This window comes from Salmo salar, chromosome ssa15, assembly GCF_905237065.1.
Source record: "Salmo salar chromosome ssa15, Ssal_v3.1, whole genome shotgun sequence".
Classification (NCBI taxonomy): Eukaryota; Metazoa; Chordata; class Actinopteri; order Salmoniformes; family Salmonidae; genus Salmo; species Salmo salar.
Genome location: NC_059456.1, coordinates 98,130,496 through 98,150,700, shown reverse-complemented (window position 1 = coordinate 98,150,700; position 20,205 = coordinate 98,130,496). Strand labels below are relative to the sequence as shown.

General features: G+C 41.7%; 1 protein-coding gene across 5 annotated transcripts in view; it reads left to right on the top strand.

Moving 5' to 3' along the window:
* Positions 1-20,205, top strand: part of LOC106572752 (copine-9) — a 78,087-nt gene that overhangs the window by 43,553 nt on the left and 14,329 nt on the right. For all 5 annotated transcript variants that reach the window (XR_006759309.1, XR_006759310.1, XR_006759308.1 and 2 more), the window contains exons 9-16: positions 8,210-8,313; positions 8,529-8,633; positions 9,414-9,455; positions 9,545-9,620; positions 11,425-11,478; positions 11,588-11,649; positions 11,915-11,961; positions 13,486-13,667. Coding sequence is in view for 2 of the 5 variants with exons in the window: in XM_014147206.2 (XP_014002681.1) it covers positions 8,210-8,313; positions 8,529-8,633; positions 9,414-9,455; positions 9,545-9,620; positions 11,425-11,478; positions 11,588-11,649; positions 11,915-11,961; positions 13,486-13,667 (672 nt within the window). In the remaining 3 variants the exon portion in view is untranslated. The remainder of the gene's footprint in view (positions 1-8,209; positions 8,314-8,528; positions 8,634-9,413; positions 9,456-9,544; positions 9,621-11,424; positions 11,479-11,587; positions 11,650-11,914; positions 11,962-13,485; positions 13,668-20,205) is intronic.

Genomic DNA, 20,205 nt, shown 5'->3' with positions numbered 1-20,205 from the left:
ACTGTTGGAAAAGCATTCCTCATGAAGCTGGTTGAGAGAATGCCAAGAGTGTGCAAAGCTGTCATCAAGGCAAAGGGTGGCTACTTTGAAGAATCTCAAATTTAAAATATATTTTGATTTAACACTTTTTTTTGGTTACTACATGGTTCCATGTGTTATTTCATAGTTTTGATGTCTTCACTATTATTCTACAATGTAGAAAATAGTACAAAATAAAGAAACCCTTGAATGAGTAAGTGTGTCCAAACTTTTGACTGGTACTGTACATGTCAGTACATACACACAACAAGTAGGTCACATGGAGAAGAGGCGGTGTGCCATGAGGTGTTGCTTCTTTGTTTTTTGAAACCAGGTTTGCTGTTCACTTGAGCAATATGTGATGGAAGGGAGTTCCATGCAATCATGGCTCTGTATAATAGTGTACGTTTCCTTGAATTTGTTCTGGACCTGGGGTCTGTGGGGGAAAAAACCTGCTGTCATGTCTGGTGGGGTAATTGTGTGTATCAGTGCTGTGTGTAATTTGGCTATGCAAACAATTTGGAATTTTCTATACATTGTTGCTTATAAAAACAAGAAGTGATGTAGTCAGTCTCTCCTCAACTCTTAGCCAAGAGAGATTGGCATGCATAGTATATTAGCCCTCTGATTACAATGAAGAGCAAGACGTGCTGCTCTGTTCTGGGCCAGCTGCAGCTTAACTAGGTCTTTCTTTGCAACACCTGACCATATCACTGGACAATAATCAATATAAGATACAATTAGAGCCTGCAAGACTTGCTTTGTGGAGTGTGGTGTCAAAAAAGCAGAACATCTCTTTATCACGGTCAGAACTCTCCCCATCTTTACAACCATTGAATCAATATATTTTGAACATGACAGTTTACAATCTAAGGTAACACCAAGTAATTTAGTCTCCTCAAATTGCTCAAGAGCCACACCATTCACAGATTCAGCTGAGGTCTAGGACTTAGGGAATGATTTGTACCAAATACAAATCTCTTAGTTTTCAAGATGTTCAGGACCAGTTTATTACCGGCCACCCATTCCAAAACTGACTCCAACTCCTTCTTACGGGTTTCAGTGACTTCATTATCTGTAGTTGCTGGCCCGTATAGTGTTGAATCATCAGCGTATATGGACACACAGGCTTTGTTTAATGCCAGTGGCAGGTCATCTGTAAAAATATAAAAGATTAGAGGACCTAGAGAGCTGCCCTGAGGTACACCAGACTTTAAATGTTTAACATTAGAGAAGTTTCCATTAAAGAAAACCCTCTATGTTCTATTAGATAATTGCCATATCGTGGATTCATGGCTGAAGTTGAAAAGCCATAACACTTACGTTTTTTCAACAATATGTTATGGTCAATAATATCAAGGGCTGCACTGAAATCTAACAGTACAGCTCCCACAATCTTCTTAGTGTACATTTATTTTAACCAATCATCAGTCATTTGTGTCAGTGCAGTACATGTTGAGTGCCCTTCTCTATAAGCATGCTGAAAGTCTGTTGTTAATTTGTTTACAGAGAAATAGCCTTGTATTTGGTCAAACACAATTTTTTCCAACAGTTTACTAAGAGCTAGCAGCAAGCTGATAGGTCGGCTGTTAGAACCAGTAAAGGCTGCTTTACCATTCTTGGGTTGCGGAATGACTTTGGCTTCCCTCCAGGCCTGAGGACTAACACCTTCCTCTAGACTTAGATTAAAGATATGACAGATAGGAGTGGCCAGAGTCAGCTACCATCCTCAGTAGATTTCCATCTAAGTTGTCAATGCCATGAGGTTTGTCATTATCGATCGATAACAATAATCGACTCAATGCTCATTGATGGTATTTCCTGCCTAAGTTTGACCTTGCCTTCATAATACAGTTTCTTTTTTTTGTTGAGTTTAGTCATATAATTTTGAAATTTGCAGTAAGTCAGCCAGTCAGATGTGCAGCTAGACTTATTATAACACAGACAGACAGACAGCTTAGAAATGTAGAGGAGCGTGGGCGGAGCTCACTACTCTGTCACTGAGAAACTGGCTGCTAAGGGATTTCCCATGATGCCCTCTCTTGCTGTCAGGCCCCTCTGCCTCTGCTCATTACGGTGGCTCCACACGTCATGCTTCAGTCCCGTTGCATCTCCCCAGGGACCTGTCCTACTCCCCAAAACAGAGCAGTGTACCGATCAACGGATGCACCACCACCGACAGACCATAAACAGCCATACATATTGATGAGCCTCAAGCTAAATAAATAGTCCCCATGCAATGTCATTCATTCTGTACACTCTTAGAAGAAAAGGTTGCTTATAGAAACAAATAAGGGTTCCATCACTTGCTTCATATATGGAACCCCTAAATTTTCTATATACATCCCTTTTATACCTAGGGGTTGTTCTTGACTAGAATGGTTCCATATAGAACCCTGCATGGTGCCATTTATGAATTGTGGCTACTACTATTAAATAGTAATACTTTGAGCTAAGAATATAATGGAATAAACAATTAAATAATGGACAACATTTTTAGGGTTCTAAAAATTTAGAATTTATTAGAAATATGAACTGTTGGCCAGGGAGGCATCTCTTTGTTTGAATGATAACCCACGTCAACACTGGCTGACTTCTTTACAATACAATACACTGTCCATTAGTTACAGGGAACAACAAAAGTGTGTCTTCTGCTCTCAACCCCTCCTGACAGCAGACCTCACACAAACAGTTCAGACGAGCACAGGTTCAAACTGCATGCACCACCCCTGGAAGGAAAGCATGTTGTGGGGTTAAGGACCTTGCTCAAGGGCCCATCAGTAAGGGTGTTTTGAGGATGTGAACACAGAAGCCCTCCAGTTGTCAGATCAATTCCACCTGTTTTTTTTCCAGTGCCCAGCCCAGGATTTGAACTTGCCCCCTTTTGGCAATAGGTCCAACTCCTGCTACAGGTCCAACTGCCAAGCCGTTGGACTACCTGCTTGACTGGTTCCAGATAATAAGAAAAAAGGAGCGATAGATTGCATGAGTTAATCTGCCAAAATGAAGACAAAATGCTATGCAGACATTTAATTATTATGATTAGAAGAACAACTTACATGTAGTTGTTGTCAGCAGCAGCTGAAAGAGATCATCTGATAGTTACTATAGATAGTGTGTTAAAAGTCATGTAATGATTTAACCAGGTTATTGGATCAGACTTATTATACAGAATTTATTATGTCAAAAATACAAACCTCCTCTGTCAGAAACAGTCTTCAAATGGCTTCATGAAACAGGCTAGTCCCCTCACCTGACTCCACAGTGAAATATTGAAGTAAAGGAAAAGTTAGCTAATTTCCAATGTCAGGCTGGGTCTGTAACTCTATTTGCCATATCACATAATAAAAAAAATGTATTTGAAAGAGTTAGCGGGCTAGCTTGTAAAGTGGCAAATTAAAGTAGCCTTTTCTGTTTAGCTATCGAAGTTATTCTAATAACGTTGAAAGTTTATTTATCTAGCCTATAGTTTATCATATGATTTTGGCTTCGTAAATTTGAATAAAATACTAAACTTTGCTGACCTTAAAGTGGAAATGACAGCGTTTTAGCAACTTGAAATCGTATTCAAATCTGTTCATAAACACCCCCAGGGTGAATATTTACCCTTTTTTGTAGACATTTTCTCAAATGAGCACAAGTGAGCATTTTCACATTTTCATAAATTCATATAATGTTTGGGAATGACAAAGGCATTTGTGAACATTCTATAGCAATTTAGAGTGGTAAAGCCGCTGTGCGTTTGGACAATTTAATAGACACTGCAGTAAATAAAACCTAATAAAAACATCTGTCTTGTCCAAGACACGGGCCTGTGCGCCATAGCCAATCAGAGCTACAATAGGCCTATATGCACACACGGGCCACACGGGCCTGCCATCATTCACTTTGAACTGGACTGTGTGTTTACAGGCAGTAGGACCTGCCATCATTCACTTTGAACTGGACTGTGTGTTTACAGGCAGTAGCCACAGCGCGACTTTAGATCATTACAACACATTCACCAAAAGCCACAACACCTGAATGGATTTCTGTAAATATGTAAATACCACAGGAGTCCACTTACATTTGGGAACTTTACAGTCCTATTGATCAAACAACCATGAAAAGGTAGGCTCTCTCTCAGTTGCCTATGCACATCAACAACAACAAGATCAACAACTAATGCTAGCCAGAGCAATTTGAGCTAAAATCTAATGAGGGAACATTAGATAAACCCTCTCAAACTTTTTATGCTAGTTGGACGTCCAAATTGCACTGAAACAAAAGGGAATAGTAGGCTGCTTGTCCTTCTGCAGCTTGCCTGCCAATGTATGCTTGTCCCACCCACTTCTTAACAACTGAATGGGAACTTGCCTGCCCGCCCATGCCAAATACGCAAGCCAAGGGGTGTCAAACTCAATCAACACACAGACTATATTGAAATAACACAATGAATTTGCAGGCCAGACATAGACTATTTAAAAAGATGTAAAGGGGCAACTGCGACCCAAACTGGTAATTGTTTTATTTGAAAAAATATGGCCCTTTTATAAAGACCACTGATGTACATAGGATGCTGTATATAGCATTTTAACATATTAAAACAAAAGTAGAGATAAATAATATTTGTCCAGCCTTTGCTGCTATGCTTGCAGATGTGCATAATATGCTGCAACTCTAATCAAAAAGTATTTAGTAACTCCAAATAACAAAACGTAGCTGTAGGTTGTTGTAACATTTAAACGTAAAACATGTTTAAATTTTTTTTGCACTGCATGGATCCCCAGTGCCGTTGAATTCAGCATTGCTGTATGCTGCACTCAAAATATATTGTAGAGTAGCCAGCCTAGGCTACTGCTCAAATGTTGCTGTAATTGGCCTACATGTTTCTGCTTTGCATGGCGTTTTGTTGCAGATTTAGTAATTTGGTTATTCATTGTCAAGCTTTAAAAACTGAAGCCAGACTGCAACATTATAGTAGCCTTTCCCTCGAACACACAAAAGCAGCACAATTGAAGTTGAATTCAATGCATTTTTTTGTCAAATATAACATTTTTAACCTCTTATAAAGTTGGTTTTGAAGTGTAAACTGGGAATTTGTTATTTTTTACTGATATTATGATTGTCTGTTTGTTTCATAACTGCAAAGTAGATAAAACGCTGTCAGTTCCACTTTAATACCTTGAAAAATAATGTGGCTACTTGCAAGTTGGTTCAACCACTGTTATTTTTTCCTGCTTCTAGCATTTCATTTGCAACAGCACAGGTTTTTATGAACCTTGCTGTTTTCCACTCAGACTTTGAATTTGATCTTCCCCCTGCCATAGAGAGCTAGCGCTGTCGGACGTCAGCTAGACATTTTTATGACCAGGCATAATCATGCAGCAGCATCATTAATATGGATATAAATATCAAACAAATTAAAAGGGAATGTTAGCTGTCATTTGAGTTTGATGTGACTGGGTTAGCTTTTGTTGGCTGTTGATTTCTAAAATCCCCATTACACTCTTAGAAAAAAGGGTTCCAAAGGGTGCTTTGGCTGTCCCTATAGGAGAACCCTTTTTGGTTCCAGGTAGAACCCTTTTTGTTTCCATGTGGATCCCTCTGTAAAAATGATTCTACATGGAACCCAAAAGGGTTGTACCTGCAACCAGAAAGGGTTCTTTAAAGGGTTCTCCTATGGGGACTGCCGAAAAACCCTTTAAGGTTCTACATAGAACCTTTTTTTTCTAATAGTGTAGGGATAGAACCCTCAAGGTTCTTTGGCTTCACTGGATATGTATACAGTATATACTGTATAAAACCTGTTTTAGTAAAGGGTTCTTTAATCTTTCCCAAAAAAACAAAATGTTTTATATAGCACCCCAAATAATATTTTTTTCTAAGAGTGTATGGTGTTGCTTTTTCATTTCCACTTCAAGTGGAGGTTGGATCGGAGTCACAATTAAAGCTAAACGTGTTTCCTGTGGTTATTATGCTGTCCGACTAGCTTTAAATGTTGAAGATCAGAACATTTGTTGTACTTTAGAGCTGTTGTCCAGAAGACTATTCTTTAGGGTTAGACTTGACCCATGAGTAATTTCCTAACGGGCACAGACGTCAATTCAATGTACAGTTGAAGTCGGAAGTTTACATACACTTAGGTTGGAGTCATTAAAACTTGTTTTTCAACCACTCCACAAATTTCTTGTCAACAAACTATAGTTTTGGCAAGTCGGTTAGGACATCTACTTTGTGCATGACACAAGTTATTTTTCCAACAATTGTTTACAGACAGATTATTTCACTTATAATTCACTGTATCACAATTCCAGTGGGTCAGAAGTGTACATACACTAAGTTGACTGTGCCTTTAAACAGCTTGTAAAATTCCAGAAAATGATGTTATGGCTGTGAAGCTTCTGATAGGCTAATTGACATAATTTGAGTCAATTGGAGGTGTACCTGTGGATGTATTTCAAGGCCTACCTTCAAACTCAGTGCCTCTTTGCTTGACATCATGGGAAAATCAAAGGAAATCAGCCAAGACCTCAGAAAAAAAACTGTAGACCTCCACAAGTCTGGTTCATCCTTGGGAGCAATTTCCAAATGCCTGAAGGTACCACGTTCATCTGTATAAACAATAGTACGTAAGTATAAACACCATGGGACAATGCAGCCATCATACCGCTCAGGAAGGTGATGCGTTCTGTCTCCTAGAGATGAACATACTTTGGTGTGAAAAGTGCAAATCAATCCCAGAACAACAGCAAAGGACCTTGTGAAGATGCTGGAGGAAACAGGTACACAAGTATCTATATCCACAATAAAACGAGTCCTATATCGACATAACCTGAAAGGCCGCTCAGGAAGGAAGAAGCCACTGCTCCAAAACCGCCATAAAAAAGCCAGACTACGGTTTGCAACTGCACATGGGGACAAAGATCGTACTTTTTGGGGAAATGTCCTCTGGTCTGATGAAACAAAAATAGAACTGTTTGGCCAAAATGACCATCGTCATGTTCGGAGGAAAAAGGGGGAGGCTTGCAAGCCAAAGAACACCATCCCAACCATGAAGTACGGGGGTGACAGCATCATGTTGTGGGGGTGCTTTGCTGCAGGAGGGACTGGTGCACTTCACAAAATAGATGGCATCATGAGGGTGGAAAATGATGTGGATATATATATAAGCAACATCTCAAGACATCAGTCAAGAAGTTAAAGCTTGGTTGTGAATCGGTCTTCCAAATGGACAATGACCCCAAGCATACTTCTAAATTTGTGGCAAAATGGCTTAAAGACAACAAAGTCAAGGTATTGGAGTGGCCATCACAAAGCCCTGACAAAGCGTGTGTGAGCAAGGAGGCCTACAACCCTGACTCAGTTACACCAGCTCTGTCAGGAGGAATGGGCCAACATTCACCCAACTTATTGTGGGAAGCTTGTGGAAGGCTACCCGAAATGTTTGACCCAAGTTAAACAATTTAAAGGCAATTCTACCAAATACTAATTGAGTGTATGTAAACTTCTGACCCACTGGGAATGTGATGAAAGAAATAAAAGCTGAAATAAATAATTCCCTCTACTATTATTCTTACATTTCACATTCTTAAAATAAAGTGGTGATCCTATCTGACCTAAGACAGGTATTTTTTACTAGGATTTTATGTCAAGAATTGTGAAAAACAGAGTTTAAATGTATTTGACTAAGGTGTATGTAAACTTCCGACTTCAACTGTATATACAGTGTATGTAAACTTCTGACCCATTGGAAATGTGATACAGCGAATTATAAGTGAAGTAATCTGTCTGTAAACAATTGTTGTAAAAACTACGTGTCATGCACAAATTAGATGTCCTAACCAATGTTTTAATGACTCCAATCTAAGTGTATGTAAACTTCAGACTTCAACTGTAGCCACATTATTGTTATTTTATTATAGACAATTTTTACTTCAGTTTATTTAGTAAATATTTTCTTAACTCTATTTTCTTAACTGCATTGTTGGTTAACGTCTTGTAAGTAAGTGTTTGACACCTGTTGTCTTCGGGCGCATGTGACAAATCAAATTGTATTTTATTTGATATTCCACGTTGGTTCAACGTAATTTCATTGAAATAACATTGAAACAACATTGATTCAACTAGTACAGTATGTGCCCAGTTGGCTGTTTATGGTGTGCTACGGTGAGATGCTATGCAAAGGTTCTCTGTTGATGTTTTTCTCCAGGACATTGCTACCATGCAGCTGTGTGCCAACAAGCTGGACAAGAAAGACTTTTTTGGGAAATCTGACCCCTTCCTGGTCTTCTACAGAAGTAACGAGGATGGAACGTGAGTGTAGCTTCCGAGGAAATGTCCTGGTTTCCTAGTAACGTCTAGTTTCTACATCTTCATCTTTCCTATGCTTTACCACAGTATGCAATGTAGGTCTGTGGGTTCGGTTCCAGCTGTGAGTATCATATTGGGATTGTCTCTAGTGATTGCTGGTGATATCACCTAAGTACATTGTGAGTTCCTCTCTAACTTTCTCTACAACTCTGTTCCAGGTTCACTATCTGTCATAAGACAGAGGTGGTTAAGAACACACTGAATCCTGTGTGGCAGCCCTTCACCATCCCAGTGAGGGCCCTCTGTAATGGGGACTATGACAGGTTAGAGTGCAGAGGACAGAGGGACAGTATGCTTTGGGTTGCATGACCAATGATTGTCCTTCAGGCTGGGGGTGTGACTATCTATGACTATGTTATATGAAAGGATTGTGGTCATACGCACATGCATAAAAAACGTAGGTCTGGGTTGATGAAGTTTACTAGAACAGACAGACAGGCCTGCACACTGAATATGCTCCCAGTTACCTTTATTGACAACGTTTCGATACGCACGGACCTTCATCAGGTCAGGTATGTTGTATGATATCAATAGCGTTGAAACATTGGGAAACTGTCTGGGGGAACCAATGGGGAACCTCTACAGTACTGAGCAGCAGAATGATGACTTCAACTGTTAGTCACTGGGGCGATCAGAATAATGCCAGCAGTCGGCCCTGGTTTCCTAGGGGCCAGCACTGGTGTTATTGGGATTGACTCAGAGTATTCACACCACGTTACCACACCATTCACTGTCAACGATGCTGATGGAGTCTCTGTGAGTCAGTGTTGTGTTGGCAGGACAGCAGTCTATGTCACATGAACATGTATCAGCATTTCAACCTTTTTCTTTAGAAGGAATAGGTCTATGGTGGTTGTGTCAAAGGTCATGTTGAACAAATGAAATATGGTGAGCTCTGAATGTATTGGGACAGTGACACATTTTGTTGTTGTTTTGGCTCTGTACTCCAGCACTTTGGATTTGAAATGATGCAATGACTATGAGGTCAAAGTGCAGACTGTCAGCTTTAATTTGAGGGTAGTTTTTTTCTGTTTCCCTCCTAGAACAGTGAAGGTGGATGTGTATGACTGGGACAGAGACGGAAGGTATTTTTTTTTTTGCGCTTTTTGATTTACACATGAATGTCTAATGCTTTGTGAATGTGTCTCATGCCGTCAGTTATTCTTCCCTGCAGCCATGATTTCATTGGTGAGTTCACCACAAGTTACAGAGATTTCTCACGTGGACAAAACCAGTTTAATGTCTATGAGGTGAGCCACAAATGTTTGTTAATTTTCAGTAGCATACAGTGCATTCGGAAAGTATTCAGACCCCTTGACTTTTCCCATATTGTGTTACATTACACTTTTTCTAAAATGGATTAAATAAAACAATTTCCTCATCAATCGACACATAATACCCCATAATGACAAATCGAAAACAGGTTTTTTGAATGTTTGGCAAATGTATGAAAACTTTAATACAGAAATACCTTATTTACATAAGTATTCAGACCCTTTGCTATGAGACTCGAAATTGTGCTCAGGTGCATCATGTTTCCATTGATCATCCTTGAGATGTTTCTACAACTTGATTGGAGTCCACCTATGGTAAATTCAATTGATTGGACAAGATTTGGAAAGGCACACTCCTGTGTATATATATGTATATAATATAAGGTCCCTCAGTTGACAGTGCATGTCAGAGCAAAATCCAAGGCATGAGGTCGAAGGAATTGTCCGGAGAGCTCTGAGACAGGATTGTGTTGAGGCACAGATCTGGCGACGAGTTCCTCAGTGGAGATGGGAGAACCTTCCAGAAGGACAACCATCTCTGCAGCACTCCACCAATCAGGCCTTTTATGGTAGAGTGGCCAGACAGAAGCCACTCCTCAGTAAAAGGCACATGATAGCCCGCATGGAGTTTGCCAAAAGGCACCTAAAGACTCTGACCATGAGAAACAAGATTCTCTGGTCTGATGAAACCAAGATTGAAATCTTTGACCTGAATGCCAAGTGTCACATCTGGAGCAAACCTGGCACCATCCCTACGGTGAAGCATGGTGGTGGCAACATCATGCTGTGGGGATGTTTTTTAGCGGCCGGGACTGGGAGACTAGTCAGGATTGAGGGAAAGATAAACGGAGCAAAATCGAATGAGATCCTTGATGAAAACCTGTTCCAGAGCGCTCAGGACCTCAGACTGGGGCGAAGGTTCACCTACCAACAGGACAACGACTCCAAGTAAACAGCCAAGACAACTCAGGAGTGGCTTCGGGACAAGTCTCTGAATGTCCTTGACTGGCCCAGCCAGAGCCTGGACTTGAACCCGATCGAACATCTCTGGAGAGACCTGAAAAGCTCTGTTATCCAAACTGACAGAGCTTTGGAGGATCAACAGAGAAGAATGGGAGAAAATCCCCAAATATAGGTGCGCCAAGCTTGTAGCGACATACCCAAGAAGACTTGAGGCTGTAATCGCTGCCAAAGGTGCGTCAATAAAGTACTGAGTAAAGGGTCTGAATACATATGGAAATTTTATATTTTATTGGATTATTTAAAAATAAATTTGCAAAAATGCATAACCTGTTTTTGCTTTGTCATTATGAGGTATTTTGTGTAGATTGATGAGGGACAAATACTTTTTTTAATACATTTTAGAATAAGGCTGTAACGTAAAAAAATGTGGAATAAGTCGAGGGGTCTGATTACTTTCAGAATGCACTGTATACCAGTACATATGTAGAGAGTTTTTCCTAGGGAGTTTTTCCTAGCCACCGTGCTTCTTTTACATGCTTTGCTTGCTGTTTGGGGTTTTAGGCTGGGTTTCTGTACAGCACTTTGAGATATCAGCTGATGTACGAAGGGCTATATAAATACATTTGATTTGATATGTGATTACTATTGTCATGAATATCCTTTCAGTTTTGTTTGTTATGTTGTACCTTGAATAGATGTGTACATCCATGTACACATTATGAAAAATATCTACCACAAGCATTTTAAGTTCATATTGCTTTTGAAATTACTTACTGTAATTGTTTTCTTATCCATGCTTTTATTTTTCATAAACCAGGTTCTAAATCCGAAAAAGAAGGGCAAGAAAAAGAAATACATTAACTCTGGCACTGTAAGTACCTTCCCCTTATCTGCCTGTCAGCTTCACCATTGTAATGATTTATATGGGTCACTATTGTCATCATACTATCCCCCCCTGCCCCCATCACTACTATCATCAGGTAACACTGCTGTCCTTCAAAGTGGAGTCGGAATATACGTTTGTGGATTTCATCCGAGGCGGGTGAGTGGAATGTTAATTAGCCCAGGGTTAATTAAGCCTATGCCTGTGGTTAAACAGCTTGGGAACCCCTGTGATTACAGGCCTTGGACTTACATTGCTTCATCTAACCAGTTAGTCAATTAGGGCCATGGCAAGAGTAATATAACAACTACTCAATAAACTATTGATCAACGTCCTGGTTGAAGAGGTTTGGTCCTCGGAGGGCAGTATTAATTTGGATCACGTTGATCTTTTTAATGTTTTTCAACCCCTTCTTTCCCAACAGGACACAACTCAACTTCACAGTAGCCATCGACTTCACTGCTTCTAATGGTAAGTGGAGCTCAGGGCGGTCATTGGCCATATAAAAACATTTTCACACACAGTAGATGAATTTCAAATGCAAATGCATACTAATTACACTACATGACCAAAAGTATGTGGACACCTGCTTGTCGAACATCTCATCCCAAAATCATGGGCATTAATATGGAATTTGTCCCAACTTTTCTGCTATAACAGCCTCCACTCTTCTGTGAAGGCTTTCCACTAGATGTTGGAACATTTCGGCAGGGACTTGCTTACATTCAGTCACAAGAGCATTAGTGAGGTCGGGCACTGATGTTGGACGAATAGGGCTGGCTTGCAGTCGGCGTTCCAATTCATCCCAAAGGTGTTTGATGGGGTTGAGGTCAGGGCTCTGTGCAGGCCAGTCAAGTTCTTCCACACCAATCTCGACAAACTATTTTTGTATGGACCTCGCTTTGTGCACGGGGCATTGTCATCCTGAAACAGGATAGGTCCTTTCCCAAAGTTGGAAGCACATATTCGTCTAGAATGTCAGTGTATGCTGTAGCGTTAAGATTTCCCTTCACTGGAACTAAGGGGCCTGAACCATGAAAAACAGCCCCAGACCTTTATTTCTTCTCCACCAAACTTTACACTATGCATTGGGGCAGGTAATGTCCGTCACACTGCCAGATAGTTAAGAGTGATTCATCACTCCAGAGAATGCATTTCCACTGCTACAATGTCCAATGGCGGCGAGCTTTACACCACTCCAGCCGACGCTTGGCATTGCACATGGTGATCTTAGGCTTGTGTGCGGCTGCTCGGCCATGGAAACCCATTTTATGAAGCTCCTGATGAATAGTTCTTATGCTGACGTGGCTTCCAGAGGCAGTTTGGAACTCGGTAGTGAGCGTTGCAACTGAGGACAGACGATCTTTACGCGCTACGCACTTCAGCACTCGACGGTCCCGTTCTGTGAGCTTGAAGTGGCCTACCACTTTGCGGCTGAGCCATTGTTGCTCCAAGATGTATTCACTTCACAATAACAGCACTTACAGTTGACCGGGGCAGTTCTAGCAGGGCAGAAATTTGACGAACTGACTTGTTGGGAAGTTGGCATCCTATGATGGTGCCATGTTGAAAGTCACTGAGCTCTTCAGTAAGGCCATTCTACTGCCAATGTTTGTCAATGGAGATTGCATGGCTGTTTGCTCGAATGTATATACCTGTCAGTAACGAGTGTGGCTGAAATAGCAGGATCCACTAACTTTAAGTGGTCTCCACGTAAGTTTGTGTATACAGTGTATTTAGGTAATTTATGCACATATTAAATAACGGGTATACTGTAGGTCACTACATGCATCAGCAGGGATCAGACATGGATCTAGCTTCATTTCAGTTGTAGCTATGTGTGTGTCTGTGTTTTACCTAGCCACTGTGGCTTTGTACTGCTTGCTCTTTGGGGTTTTAGGCTGGGTATCTGTAAAGCACTTTTATGAAAATTGCTGGTGGTAAAAATGGTTTTATAAAATAATTTTGATTAATTGAATTTGTGCTGTGTGACAGGTGACCCGTCTCAGCCCACCTCCCTCCACTACATGAACCCGTACCAGATGAATGCGTATGCCATGGCCCTGAAGGCTGTAGGGGACATCATCCAGGACTATGACAGTGACAAGCTCTTTCCTGCCTACGGCTTCGGAGCCAAGCTACCTCCCGATGGAAAGATATCCCACGCCTTCCCTCTGGTTAGACACACACACACTGCTATGATTAGACACACTTTCAGTCCCAAACCCAGAAGGGCGTACACATCATGTACCAGATTACAGTAAAACACCTCTAGTATCATGTAACAGATTAGAGTAAAACATCTCTAGTATCAGATTCTAGTAAAACACTTCAGAGAACAGGCCTCTCTAATCGACCTGGCCCGGGTATCCTGGAAGGATATTGACCTCATTCCGTCAGTAGAAGATGCCTGGTTATTCTTTAAAAGTGCTTTCCTCACCATCTTAAATAAGCATGCTGTCACAACATCCACAGAAGGGGGCGCCTCTCCTCGGTCGAGCGGCGCTCGGCGGTCGTCGGCGCCGGCCTACTAGCTGCCACCGATCTGTGTTTCAGTGTCTATTAGTTATGTCTGTTTTTGTTCGCACCTGTTTTGTGTTTGTCATTAGTGGGGGGTTATTTAGTCTGTCTGTGTTTAGCTAGGATTTGTGCGGGATTGTTCGTTGTTACGTGTGGTGTTACTTATATTATATAGGCATTAGGGTTGCCGGGCTGCGCCCCGTCTGCCTTCTGAGCGGAGCTTCTTTTTGTCATTTTTCCTGACTGTTATGCTCCCAGCCGTATGTGAAACTTACCCGTGGATTTATTAAATTAAGATTGTTCCAACGGACCTCAGTCTCCTGCGCTTGACTCACTCCTCAAACTGTTCATTCCGCTCGTGACACATGCCCCATTCAGAAAATGTAGAACCAGGAACAGATATAGCCCTTGGTTCTCTCCAGACCTGACTGCCCTTGACCAGCACAAAAACATCCTGTGGCGTACTGCATTAGCATCAAATAGCCCCCGGGATATGCAACTTTTCAGGGAAGTTAGGAACCAATATACACAGTCAGTTAGGAAAGCTAAGGCTAGGTTTTTCAAACAGAAATTTGCATCCTGCAGCACAAACTCCAAAAAGTTCTGGGACTGTAAAGTCCATGGAGAATAAGAGCATCTCCTCCCAGCTGCCCACTGCACTGAGGCTAGGAAACACTGTCACCACCGATAAATCCACAATAATTGAGAATTTCAATAAGCATTTTCCTACGGCTGGCCATGCTTTCCAGCTGGCCACCCTTACCCTGGTCAACAGCCCTGCACCCCCCACAGCAACTTGCCCAAGCCTCCCCCATTATTCCTTCACCCAAATCCAGATAGCTGATGTTCTGAAAGAGCTGCAAAATCTGGACCCCTACAAATCAGCAGGGCTAGACAATCTGGACCCTCTCTTTCTAAAATTATCAAAAAAATTGTTCAAACCCCTATTACTAGCCTGTTAAACCTCTCTTTCAAACTGTCTGAGATCCCCAAAGATTGGAAAGCTACCACGGTCATCGGATGACCGTTAACAAAGTTAACAAACAGATCACCGACCATTTCGAATCCCACTGTACCTTCTCCGCTATGCAGTCTAGCTTCCGAGCTGGTCATGGGTGCACCTCAGCCACGCTCAAGGTCCTAAACGATATCATAACTGCCATCGATAAGAGACAATACTGTGCAGCTGTATTCATCGACCTGGCCAAAGCTTTCGACTCTGTCAATCACCACATTCTTATCAGCAGACTCAACAGCCTTGGTTTCTCAAATGACTGCCTCGCCTGGTTCACCAACTACTTCTCAGACAGAGTTCAGTGTGTCAAATTGGAGGGCCGTTGTCCGGATCTCTGGCAGTCTCTATTGGGGTGCCACAGGGTTCAATTCTCGGGCCGACTCTTTTCTCTGTATACATCAATGATGTCAAACTTGCTGCTGGTGATTCTCTGATCCACCTCTATGCACACGACACCATTCTGTATACTTCTGGCCCTTCTTTGGACACTGTGTTAACTAACCTCCAGACGAGCTTCAATGCCATACAACTCTCCTTCCGTGGCCTCCAACTGCTCTTAAATGCAAGTAAAACTAAATGCATGCTCTTCAACCTGCCCGCCCGCCCGTCCAGCATCACTACTCTGGACGGTTCTGACGTAGAATATGTGGACAACTACAAATACCTAGGTGTCTGGTTAGACTGTAAACTCTCCTTCCAGACTCACATGAAGCATCTCCAATCCAAAATTAAATCTAGAATCGGTTTCCTATTTCGCAACAAAGCATTCTTCACTCATGCTGCCAAACATACCCTCTTAAAACTGACTATCCTGCCGATCCTTGACTTCGGCAATGTAATTTACAAAATAGCCTCCAACACTCTACTCAGTAAATTGGATGCAGTCTATCACAGTGCCATCCGTTTTGTCACCAAAGCCCCATATACTACCCACCATTGCGACCTGTATGCTCTCGTTGGCTGGCCCTAGATTCATATTTGTCGCCAAACCCACTGGCTCCAGGTCATCTATAAGTCTTTGCTAGGTAAAGCCCCGTCTTATCTCAGCTCACTGGTCACCATAGCAGCACCCACCCGTAGCATGCACTCCAGCAGGTATATTTCACTGGTCACCCCCAAAGCCAATTACTCTTTGGCCGCCTTTCCTTCTAGTTCTCTGCTGCCAATGACTGGAACGAATTGCAAAAATCACTGAAGCTGGAGACCCATATCTCCCTCACTAACTTTAAGCACCAGCTGTCAGAGCAGCTCATAGATCACTGCACCTGTACATAGCCCATCTGTAAATAGCCCATCCAACTACCTCTTTCCCATACTGTTATTATGATTTTTTTGCTCCTTTGTACCCAGTATCTCTACTTGCACGTTCATCTTCTGCATATCTATCACTCCAGTGTTTAATTGCTAAATTGTAATTATTTCGCCACTGTGGCCTATTTATAGCCTTACCTCCCTCATCCTACCTCATTTGCACACACTTTTCTCTATTGTGTTATTGACTGTATGTTTGTTTATTCCATGTGTAACTTGGCCAGGTCGCAGTTGTAAATGAGATCTTGTTCTCAACTAGCCTACCTGGTTAAATGAAGGTGAAATAAAACATTTAAAAAGAGTAAAACAACTCTGGTATCGTGTATCAGATTACAGTAAAGCACTTATAGTATTATGTATCAGATTAGAGTAAAACATCTCCAGTATCAGATTAGAGTAAAACACCTCTAGTATCATATATGGCAGCATTCGCGCAAAACTGAAAGCGCGAACCACTGATTTTAATCAGGGCAAGGTGACCGGAAACATCACCGAATACAAACAGTGTAGCTATTCCCTCCATAGCAATCAAACAAGCTAAGCATCTGTATAGAGACAAAGTAGAGTCGCAATTCAATGGCTCAGACACGAGAGGTATGTGGCAGGGTCTACAGTCAATCACGGACTACAAAAGGAAAACCAGCCCTGTTGCGGATTACGATGTCTTGCTCCCAGACAAACTAAACAACTTCTTTGCTCGCAATGAGGACAATACAGTGCCACTGACACGGCCCGCTACCAAAACCGGCGGGCTCTCCTTCACTGCAGCCAACGTGAGTAAAACATTTAAACAGAGCATGCGCAGACCAGCTGGCTGGTGTGTTTACGGACATATTCAATCAATCCTTATCCCAGTCTGCTGTTCCCACATGCTTCAAGAGGGCCACTATTGTTCCTGCTCCCAAGAAAGCGAAGGTAACTGAGATAAATGACTATCGCCCCGTAGCACTCACTTCCGTCATCATGAAGTGCTTTGAGAGACTAGTCAAGGACCATATCACCTCCACCCTACCTGACACCCTAGACCCACTCCAATTTGCTTACCGCCCCAATAGGTCCACAGACGACGCAATCACACTGCCCTAACCCATCTGGACAAGAGGAATGCCTATGTAAGAATGCTGTTCATCGACTACAGCTCAGCATTTAACACCATAGTACCCTCCAAACTCGTCATTAAGCTCGAGACCCTGGGTCTCGACCCCGCCCTATGCAACTGGGTCCTGGACATCCTGACGGGCCGCCCCCAGGTGGTGAGGGTAGGAAACAACATCTCCACCCCGCTGATCCTCAACACTTGGGGCCCCACAAGGGTGTGTTCTCAGCCCTCTCCTGTACTCCCTGTTCATCCATGACTGCGTGGCCATACATGCCTCCAACTCAAACATCAAGTTTGCAGACGACACTACAGTGGTAGGCTTGATTACCAACAACGATGAGACGGCCTACAGGGAGGAGGTGAGGGCCCTCGGAATGTGGTGTCAGGAAAATAACCTCACACTCAATGTCAACAAAACAAAGGAGATGATCGTGGACTTCAAGAAACAGCAGAGGGAGCAGCCCCCTATCCACATCGACGGTTTCTCGGCGTACACATCACGGACAAACTGAAATGGTCCACCCACACAGACAGCGTGGTGAAGAAGGCGCAGCAGCGCATCTTCAACCTCAGGAGGCTGAAGAAATTTGGCTTGTCACCAAAAACACACAAACTTTTACATGGCACAATGGAGAGCATCCTGTCAGGCTGTATCACCGCCTGGTACGGGAACTGCTCCACCCACAACCGCAAGGCTCTCCAGAGGGTAGTGAGGTCTGCACAACGCATCACCGGGGGCAAACTACCTGCCCTCCAGGACACCTACACCACCCGATGTTACAGGAAGGCCAAAAAGATCATCAAGGACAACAACCACCCGAGCCACTGCCTGTTCACCCCGCTATCATCCAGAAGGCGAGGTCAGTACAGGTGCATCAAAGCTGGGACCGAGAGACTGAAAAACAGCTTCTATCTCAAGGCCATCAGACTGTTAAACAGCCATCACTAACATTGAGTGGCTGCTGCCAACATACTGACTCATCTCTAGCCAGTTTAATAATGAAATAATTGATGTAATAAATGTATCACTAGCCACTTTAAACAATGCCACTTTATATAATGTTTACATACCCTACATGACTCATCTCATATGTATATACTGTATTCTATACCATCTACTGCATCTTGCCTATGCCGTTCGGCCATCACTCATTCATATATTTTTATGTACATATTCTTATTCATTCCTTTACACTTGTGTGTGTATAAGGTAGTTGTTGTGAAATTGTTAGGTTAGATTACTTGTTAGATATTACTGCATGGTCGGAACTAGAAGCACAAGCATTTCGCTACACTCGCGTTAACATCTGCTAACCAAGTGTATGTGACAAATAAAATTTGATTTGATATCAGATTAGAGTAAACCACCTCTGTTATCATGTATCAGATTAGAGTAAACCACCTCTGTTATCATGTATCAGATTAGAGTAAACCACCTCTGTTATCATGTATCAGATTAGAGTAAACCACCTCTGTTATCATGTATCAGATTAGAGTAAACCACCTCTGTTATCCTGTATCAGATTAGAGTAAACCACTTCTTGTATCATGTATCAGATTAGAGTAAACCACCTCTGTTATCATGTATCAGATTAGAGTAAACCACTTCTTGTATCATGTATCAGATTAGAGTAAACCACCTCTGTTATCATGTATCAGATTAGAGTAAACCACCTCTGTTATCATGTATCAGATTAGAGTAAACCACCTCGGTTATCATGTATCAGATTAGAGTAAACCACCTCTGTTATCATGTATCAGATTAGAGTAAACCACCTCTGTTATCATGTATCAGATTAGAGTAAACCACCTCTGTTATCATGTATCAGATTAGAGTAAACCACCTCTGTTATCCTGTATCAGATTAGAGTAAACCACTTCTTGTATCATGTATCAGATTAGAGTAAACCACCTCTGTTATCATGTATCAGATTAGAGTAAACCACTTCTTGTATCATGTATCAGATTAGAGTAAACCACCTCTGTTATCATGTATCAGATTAGAGTAAACCACCTCTGTTATCATGTATCAGATTAGAGTAAACCACTTCTTGTATCATGTATCAGATTAGAGTAAACCACCTCTGTTATCATGTATCAGATTAGAGTAAACCACTTCTTGTATCATGTATCAGATTAGAGTAAACCACCTCTGTTATCATGTATCAGATTAGAGTAAACCACTTCTTGTATCATGTATCAGATTAGAGTAAACCACCTCTGTTATCATGTATCAGATTAGAGTAAACCACCTCTGTTATCATGTATCAGATTAGAGTAAACCACCTCTGTTATCATGTATCAGATTAGAGTAAACCACCTCTGTTATCCTGTATCAGATTAGAGTAAACCACTTCTTGTATCCTGTATCAGATTAGAGTAAACCACCTCTGTTATCATGTATCAGATTAGAGTAAACCACCTCTGTTATCATGTATCAGATTAGAGTAAACCACCTCTGTTATCATGTATCAGATTAGAGTAAACCACCTCTGTTATCATGTATCAGATTAGAGTAAACCACCTCTGTTATCATGTATCAGATTAGAGTAAACCACCTCTGTTATCATGTATCAGATTAGAGTAAACCACTTCTTGTATCATGTATCAGATTAGAGTAAACCACCTCTGTTATCATGTATCAGATTAGAGTAAACCACCTCTGTTATCATGTATCAGATTAGAGTAAACCACCTCTGTTATCATGTATCAGATTAGAGTAAACCACTTCTTGTATCATGGATCAGATTAGAGTAAACCACCTCTGTTA